Source organism: Littorina saxatilis, linkage group LG3 (assembly GCF_037325665.1).
Source record: "Littorina saxatilis isolate snail1 linkage group LG3, US_GU_Lsax_2.0, whole genome shotgun sequence".
In the NCBI taxonomy this organism is placed as follows: domain Eukaryota; kingdom Metazoa; phylum Mollusca; class Gastropoda; order Littorinimorpha; family Littorinidae; genus Littorina; species Littorina saxatilis.
Genome location: NC_090247.1, coordinates 39,119,988 through 39,129,203, shown reverse-complemented (window position 1 = coordinate 39,129,203; position 9,216 = coordinate 39,119,988). Strand labels below are relative to the sequence as shown.

General features: G+C 41.0%; 1 protein-coding gene across 1 annotated transcript in view; it reads left to right on the top strand.

Moving 5' to 3' along the window:
* The window catches only part of LOC138962339 (sialate O-acetylesterase-like), a 10,019-nt gene extending 1,617 nt beyond the window's left edge, over positions 1-8,402 (top strand). Inside the window, exons 2-9 of the mRNA XM_070334116.1 lie at positions 1-21; positions 1,317-1,452; positions 1,980-2,151; positions 2,651-2,742; positions 5,026-5,156; positions 5,946-6,100; positions 6,767-6,965; positions 7,758-8,402. The exon at positions 1-21 is cut by the window's left edge and continues 299 nt beyond it. Coding sequence (XP_070190217.1) covers positions 1-21; positions 1,317-1,452; positions 1,980-2,151; positions 2,651-2,742; positions 5,026-5,156; positions 5,946-6,100; positions 6,767-6,965; positions 7,758-7,997 — 1,146 coding nt within the window. The 3' untranslated portion in view covers positions 7,998-8,402. The remainder of the gene's footprint in view (positions 22-1,316; positions 1,453-1,979; positions 2,152-2,650; positions 2,743-5,025; positions 5,157-5,945; positions 6,101-6,766; positions 6,966-7,757) is intronic.
* Positions 8,403-9,216: the final 814 nt, after the last annotated feature.

Below are 9,216 nucleotides of genomic sequence, written 5' to 3'. Positions count from 1 at the left end.
ATGGAGCTAGATATGAATCAGGTGACGAAAATAACGTTGTTTCCTTTATGCCTATTTAGGTTGTGTAAAACAACAACGAAACGATGTCGGCATGTTGTGTAGGGGAAGGGCTCCTAATATGGACCACCTCCTATTCTGACAAACTAACAGCGCTAGAGCGCTCAAAAAAGTTTTATTCGCTGTATTCACCCTCTCTGGATAACTTGCACATGTCAAAACAGTTGCAGAAACACAAATCTCAAAACCGTTAGGCTTTTTCTCTTTTTTTCACTGTTGGCAGCGTTCACTCTAAATTTGCCGCCTAAAACGGACTCGTTTCTGTCCACAGCCAAAGTTTTTATCACACAAAAATTGCTATATATGACAGCTAAGACCGCATTTGTTACATTTTAGCAGTGTTGACCCCGAGTTTCTACAGCAAACAAAAAATAATAGCAAACTATCAAAGTATGTGCGCCGAGTCCCCTAATATGGACCACCTTCAACAAATAGAAGAAATGAAAAGCTAAAGGCTATTTTCATTAGTTCATTAAGAAGCTTGCTGGAAATAACCTATAACTAGCCCTCGAGATTTAAAAAAAAAATAACAAAATGTCTTCTTTTCGTGGAAGTTGATAATTTCACTTATTTTCACTCTGTTTTTGATCAGCTTTTTTAGTTTCCCGGTGTGCTTCAAATAATGCTCTCATCAACCCAAAACAGATAAATCTACAGCATATTTGAATTAGTCTGACTTGCACACTAAGTTGTATCATGTTATTTTGAAGTATAGGGGGCTTTTTACAGTGATTCGTGAAGGCCGCTTCACTGGTCCCTATTAGGCGCCCAGGCTCCTAATATGGACATTGGTGATTTTTTTCTGTATTTGATTTTTGTTGAATGTCTATCAAAGCTATTTCACTCTAATTAGGCCTAACGGTTAACTTAAGAGAGAAGGACTACCAAACACAAAATGAAACTTCTTCGCAAGAAAACAAGCTAGTTATCAGCATGAAACAAAAAGTGGTCCATATTAGGAGCCCTTCTCCTACATCTTGCGGAAGTTCTCTCTTGCGTTGCTCTTGTGTTTTTTTCTTTCCGGAGTTTTCTTTTTCTTTGTTTTGTCTTGTTTCTTTGTTTGTTTTTTTGGGGGGAGGAGAGCAAAACAAAAATGCATCAATTTTTTTTTTAAACACAACAACAAAAAACACTTGCGGAATACGTCAACAATTTATCAGTATTTTTGTTTCTTGTTGTTGCAGTTTGAGTTAGAGATTTCACAAAACAAAGAAATCGTCAGTGCGGAATTTTGTACTTTATTTCTCCACCTTCTCCAGATTCTGAATTCAGCATACGAGATCCGAAAAGGCATTGAAAAGAAAAACATTCGTTTACTGAAAGTGGCCCATGTCAATAGCAGCTCGCCGCAGTATGATACGAAGTACTACATACGTTGGACAGTGCCGAATAAACGTAAGCATACTCATTGCTGTAATTAAAGTACATAGTAGCGCAACTGATACGCACTGTACATAGTTTCAACCCCACTGTTAGTTGCAAAAACAATAACAACAAACAGAAGAGCGACTAACGAGTGTAGTATGTGTATGCCATTCTAGTACGGTATTAAAGTTTGACCAAACGACTGACTTATTCAGTTAAAAAAAAATGTAAATGTATGTTTGATGAGTGTGCGTGCGTGGGAGATGCATGAGTTTGTTTGCGAGCGTGCGTGCGTGCGAGCGAGCGAGCTCTTGTCTATTTGGACACGTCTACATTTCTTGGCGCAAAAACGTTCATGTATACATCATAGCACACCTTACCGAGATCTTCCCACAAGAGTTTCAAAAATGAAACACTGTTGAATGTCACACTGCTCTCATAAGATGATAATCAATGTTAAAATCCAACAACAACAAAGACTGCTAACGTTCCAAAATTCAAACTCAAAAAACAAGAATGGTAGATTACTGGTTCTGATGGCAATGCTATTTTTTCAGAATACCTACCGCAGTTTTCTGCCGTCTGCTTTTTGTTTGCCGAGTACCTGCAATCTCATCTCAACTATCCCATTGGACTTGTGGACTCTGCTTGGGGAGGGACCAGTATAGAGGCCTGGTCCCCCCACGATGCTGTCCAGACCTGTCCACTGCCGCATTATGAAAACTACCTGTGGGTTGAGATGTTATTGTTTCGGGTTAAGTATGACGAGTAGATGTATGTGAGTGTGTGTGTGTGTGTGTGTGTGTGTGTGTGTGTGTGAGTATGTGTGTGTGTATGTGTGTGTGTGTGAGTATGTGTGTATGTGTGTATGCGCGCGTGCGTGCGTGCGTGCGTGGTGTGTGTGTGTGTATGGCGCGCGTGCGTGCGTGCGTGCGTGGTTGTGTGGGGTGGGGGGCTGGGTGAACTGTCCGGTTGCCTGGCTGCCTTTCTGGCTGTCTATCCATCTTCCTTCCTGTCTGTCAGGAAATCGTTATCAGCACTTTAGTTAAGTGTCGTGTGAGTATGATTGTGCGTGTATCTCTCTGTCTGTCTGGGTTCCTTTGTTCTGTCTTTCTGATATGTGATTGCAACAGTACTTTATCAGTTGATGTCTGATCTAGTAGTTGTTACTAAAGTCTCGAAGCCGACAATGGCAGTTGTGGTCAGCGGCAGAGTATTATTGTTGCAGAGAATGTTGTCCGATGGTTCCAGAAGTTCTCTACAACGCCATGGTACACCCGTTTCTTGACATGACCATATTTGGAGTTCTTTGGTACCAAGGTATGATCCTTTGCTTTAAAGTTACCTTAGTTCCCATTTTCGTATATGCGACTGGTTTTGACAGAACAGACGTGTCCACGATTTCACATAGGGTAAGAACATGCCTTCTCTTGCATACATACCAACATTCTAAATGAGTTTTGATATTTTGAGAAAAAGGCTCGTGATATTTTTGCGAGACAAGCTGGATGTCTTTGCATTGTAGACGAATGAAAGTTGTTCATGTGAATGACAGAGTTCCTTCCCTGTTCTTTTCTTTCGAAGCAAGGGGCAGTTAGCGATACGAGTCAGGCTAGTGAGACACAGACGGTTATCAGAATAGTAAATACATTATACGATGACATTGTAGGTAAATGTCTCAGATAACGTTTTCTGTCAAAGGTGAGTCTTTTTCTTGCATACATTGAACGTGGGCTAAAGGCACAGTAAGCCTCCCGTAAACCAACACAGATACTGGCAGGCTTTTACACACAGTACAAACACCCTTCCATTTGAACGCTCACCAAACGGGAACATCCTAGGTGCCCTACGTAAAGAGCGAGCAATTTTTAAAGAATTAATTTTGCGGATTGTCTCGGACACTTTTTGGACCGTGGTGCGTTTTGGCGCTAGACCTAACTTTTAAAATCTAAATAATGAATTGACAGCTTGTTACACAAACATTCTTAAATCATAAAAGAATGTTTTTTTCATCAAGACAAGATCAGTACAATTCGAAGTTTTGAAAGTTTGAAAAAAGAAAAGCCCGGAAGCAGGGTCATGCAAGGTTGTGGTTCTCGAAGCAGACGACGGTTTATGCATATATCGCCAGTTCCTCTGAACAGTCAAAAGCCATCGCTAGAGTTCTTGTGAACGACAGCCGTTTGTTTCGTGCATAAGTCAGAGGTATACAATAACGTGCTATTGCAGATAAGCTCACATCGAGTCGCATTCAAATTACTAACTGACGACTACATTGTGAAAAAGGGAAACTGGATCACAGGGGTTCACGATGGAGCAGGGGTAAGATAAACCACGCAAATATAAATTCTTTGAAAATTGCTCGCTCTTTACGGAGGGCACCCAGGATGTTCTCAAGCGGTGAGTGTTTAAATGAAAGCGTGTTTGTACTGTGTGTAAAAGCCTGACAGTATCTGTGATGGTTTACGGGAGGCTTACTGTGCCTTTAAGGTGCAGCGTACTTTGCACAATGAATAGAACTTCAAGTCAAAACCGTCCTATTTTAAGTAATATGCTTGTTCCAGTTGCCACGCGTCCGCTAGTCAAATCAGCTTCCTTAAATTTGGAAACTTGACTTTAAACAAATCGGCTACACGCTCACGCCTTTTTTTTATATTTAGTCAAGTTTTGACTAAATATTTTAACATCGAGGGGGAATCGAAACGAGGGTCGTGGTGTATGTGCGTGCGTGCGTGTGTGTGTGTGTGCGTGCGTGTGTGTGTGTGTGTGTGTGTGTAGAGCGATTCAGACTAAACTACTGGACCGATCTTTATGAAATTTGACATGAGAGTTCCTGGGTATGAAATCCCCGAACGTTTTTTTCATTTTTTTGATAAATGTCTTTGATGACGTCATATCCGGCTTTTCGTGAAAGTTGAGGCGGCACTGTCACGCCCTCATTTTTCAACCAAATTGGTTCAAATTTTGGTCAAGTATTCTTCGACGAAGCCCGGGGTTCGGTATTGCATTTCAGCTTGGTGGCTTAAAAATTAATTAATGACTTTGGTCATTAAAAATCGGAAAATTGTAAAAAAAAATAAAAATTTATAAAACGATTCAAATTTACGTTTATCTTATTCTCCATCATTTGCTGATTCCAAAAACATATAAATATGTTATATTCGGATTAAAAACAAGCTCTGAAAATTAAATATATAAAAAAAAAATTCAAATTTTTTTTTTCGAAATCAATTTAAAAACACTTTCATCTTATTCCTTGTCGGTTCCTGATTCCAAAAACATATAGATATGATATGTTTGGATTAAAAACACGCTCAGAAAGTTAAAACAAAGAGAGGTACAGAAAAGCGTGCTATCCTTCTTAGCGCAACTACTACCCCGCTCTTCTTGTCAATTTCACTGCCTTTGCCATGAGCGGTGGACTGACGATGCTACGAGTATACGGTCTTGCTGAAAAATGGCAGCTACTTGACTAAATATTGTATTTTCGCCTTACGCGACTTGTCTTTCTTTCTCGTTGTCTTTCTTTCTTTTTCTTTTCTTTTTCTTTCTTTCTTTCCTTCTATTTTTTTCTTTTTCTCCATCCATTGATGTGCTCAACAGGTGAAACGAACGAGGGCCAGGACGAAATCTACAAGTGTCAGATTAAGGCCTTGGTGGACAGCTGGAGGAAGAACTTCAACCAGAGGTCACTTGGGGAAACACCTGTCGACTTTCCATTCGGTTACGTGCAGGTGAGTACATCGTCAAGTTTGGGTGTTTGTGTTTATGTGTGTCTGTTTGTCTACAGGAATCTTTTTCTTTGTCTATAATGGCAGTGTTGTTCTCGGGGCTTGGTCTTCGATCGTTGACGTATACTTTGTTTTTGGTTTCTGAACAATTTGCTTATTTCATTCTAGTTGCAAACTGCCTATCTCCAACTTTTGACATTGGAATAAGCGAGAGTTCAAGAGCTGGCAACAACGTTTTCAGTCAGCACAACTGCATAACAACCCAAATGTGACCCTCCACCACGGAATGAGTCGCATGTCACCTTTGCATGTGATTTTCATATGTGTACATTTTCTTAAAGAGTTTTTTATGCTCTATCCAGTGGTGAAAACCGTTTTAGAAAAGAGCGAAAACTGTTTGAGTTATAAGCCTGTGACTAAGGTGACCCTCACACTGTTACCAGACACTCCCCGGACTTATATTAAGCCTAGCGCAGAACCGTGCGAGGTGACATGCGACTCATTTCGTGGTGGAGGGTCACAAATAAGCTTTTGCACACCAAACAAGTCTTCCTGTATGAAACAGCCTCTGCTGAAAAGTGCCTTACTCAGAAACGAGAACGGCAGTTTTGCTTACGTAACCGTGACAATGATTTCCGATGGTCTAAGCGTTTGTACTCTCTAACGCGTGATAGGTACCCTTCCAGTATAGCTTCCTCTGTAGTCTCACTGCAGAAATGCCTTACACTGAGTTAGGTATTGTTCTTATGGGCGTGACGTTGTTGTTTGATTTCAATAGCATACATTTTCCAGCTGGCTACTGGTAATCCTGACCTTGTGAGCGCTCAGCCGGCCTTGCGCTGGGCCCAGACAGTGGGCTATGGCTACAGCCCCAACCCCGCTCTTCCAGACACTTTCATGGCCGTCGCTATGGACCTCAAAGACGTCGGAACCAATCCTCTAGGACCGTAAGCATTCTTTGTCTTTTTGTTTATTTATTTATTTATTTTGAAAGGTCAGTTAAAGTATGCTGCAAGGTTTAAAATAATATCCGTCGCTATGGACCTCAATGACGAAACAAGGAATTCTCTAGGACCGTAAGATTTTTTTTCTCTCATTTTTTAGGACAAGTCAATTCCGGTGTGCTGCGATGTTTGAAATAATGCCATGAAGGTTCGTTTCTTTTTTCTGTGAGTGAATTTCTCACGGCTGAATCGTTTCTTGTCTTGAGATAAGTACAGATTTATTCGACTGTCATTGTTTTACTTCTTCAAGTCTGTATGAGCCTAGCATACTCCACATCTATCAATATAGTTAAGTCTAAGATAGAGACAAAATACGTGCAATATCATATTTGCTAGTAACAACGAAAACGACAATGATTACATTACATTCGACGTTAACGGGGGTTTCTGTAAACAATTGTTTAAAAAATGTTGTTGTTTTTTTAAACATACAAAAGAAAAAATACGACCAGCCGTAACGCTTTGCCTGCATTGGACTGGTTTTTGAATTTGATAATTTCCGTATCATTGCAACTTATATGACCGGTTGCGTTGTCCAGGTGTTTCTTGTCTTTTGGTTGCTACCGGTTTACTAAGCACCCAGTGTGATCACAGTAACTAACGTTGCAGATACCACCCGCGAGACAAGCAGGATGTGGCCCAGCGGTTAGTGCTGGGTGCCCTCAACGTGGCCTACGGGCGCAAGAACATCGAGTTCCAGGGTCCATTCCCGACAGCCTTCGAGAAGGATCAGGACCAGAAGACGCTAACCATCGAGTATGATCATGGCCACACGCCACTCGACATCAGAAGTAACGACGGATTCGATGTAAGGGTGTTTTATGTCACGGTTTCTTTTGTTTCGCGTTTACTTTGTTTGTTGTATATCCGGGGTAGCGTCACATGCTTAAAAAGGGACGGGTTGTTTGAGTCCAGTGTGACTTTACTGCCGGGTAACTTAAGTCAGTACACAGAGCTCCCATTTTCTGATTGATGTATTAAGGCGGCTCAAGTGCGTGGAAGCGTGTGATTAAATTATCTGAAATGTGTTAAGATAGTATTTAAGATCTCTCTCTCTCTCTCTCTCTCTCTCTCTCTCTCTCTCTCTCTCTCTCTCTCTCTCTCTCTCTCTCTCTGTCTGTCTCTGTCTCTCTGTCTGTCTCTTTCTTTCTCTCTCTCTCTCTCTCTCTCTCTCTCTCTCTCTCTCAATCTGTCTCTCTATCTCTCTCAGTCTGTCTCAGTGTCTGTCTCTCTGTCTCTCTGTCTCTGTCTCTGTCTCTCTCTCTCTCTGTCTCTCTCTGTCTCTCTCTCTCTCTCTCTCTCTCTCTCTCTCTCTCTCTCTCTCTCTCTCTCATCGTTGCCATGGTCATGTCGTCTTTGCGGGACATCATTATTGACGTCGTTATCCACTACCCCTTCGTCCCCACTACCTTCTTCTGCACCTCGACGTCATCATTTTCAAAGTTTGGCTCATAACCGGCTCCCTTTTTTGCTCTCAATGTATATATGTTAGCCTATTTCTACAACTAACCTTTTTTCGCAAAGCTGGCTCTTATCTTTGAATCTTTGAACACTCTTACAAATGTCGCTTTCTCTCCAACTTTGAAAAAACACAATAAAGGTCTGCTGCAACACCTTCGCCCCAGCATGCGACGGAAACAGCACGTGGGTGAAAGCACTAATCACAGGCCACGACAACTCCCACGTGACCGTTTCCTACGCCGGATGTGGGTCGCGCCGCCTGGTGGGGCTTCGCTACGCATGGAAATCACAACCTTGCGAGTTCAAACAGTGCGCCATTTATTCCGCTGAGTCGGATTTACCAGCTCCCATCTACATCACTAAGTCACCACCGGCTTAGGACAGTATAAGGTGGAATAAATGTCAGCGCGACATGAGTAATTGTGACACTGATTTAAAGGGGATGTCCGACGGTAAGTCTGTAATGTTGAGTTGTGTGTGAAACATGCTTAGATTAGTTAAAACGACTACTGGAAAAGTGTAACTGTATGCACACATGATGCATGCCCAGCATTGTTAATACAGAACGATGAATAAACCACTGTTAAATCAAGTGTTAAAGAGGCTGTTCTACGTTGTTAATTGTTAATGTCGAGTTGTCTGTGTGTGAACCATACTTATTGCAAACATGACTCATGGCGTTGTAATTACTGAACGATGAATAAACTATTGTTTTTGCTGCAAAATACAAGCTAACTCTTCGAGTTGTGTGTGAAACATACTCAAACGATTTGCTGAAAAGGAGCTACTGAATACATTATTCGTGGCATTGTAACGTATACTGTAAGATGGAGAAAAAACGACTGTTCAAGCCAAAGAGTTACTTCAACTTAGTCCAAGATTTTCGAAAAATAGTGGACAACGTTTGCTTTCAAGTAAAAGCGAGAATAACTTTGATAGTATGTTCGGTTGAAACTGACTGTATTTTGAAGATTTTTTTTTTTTTGCACACTTAATCGTAACTGTGTCTTGGATTAAATGCGAAGGCACCGATTGTTGATAAAAGACATCAACCCTTCATAATAAATCTGAGAATAAGAGGTAGTTAGGGATTCCACTGTGTGCCTTTGAATTTAAAGTTTGGTTTGCTCGCCAAATTTTCTCTTTTTTGTCTTTTTGGTGTTTTTTTCTTAGGGGCGGGGGTCGAAATTGTGAAGATTCGGTGTAAATGTGGACAACTCCTTTCAAGTTACGCTGTGTACAGCCTTTTTGTACAGTGTGGTAAAACATGAATAAAAGTGACATAAGACGAATGTAAGCGCACGCTCTCCTTTATTTTACATGCTGAAATCTCACATTAACATGATGGTGGTGGGAGAAGCCATGACCCAAACAGCATAGTCTTCTCGTTTGTAAAACACGGTGACTTGCATGTTGTTTTTTGCTACAGTCATTATTTTCCGCAAGAAAAACAAGGTCATGAGACGGGCGTTGTTTTCGTATGTTTGGGTTGGTTGGTCGTTTGCCTTTCCTTAGTTTCTTTATTTACAGTGCATGGACTGTATCTATATCATTTCTTTCTTTCTTTGTTTCTTTCTTTACTTCTTTCTTTTTCTTAA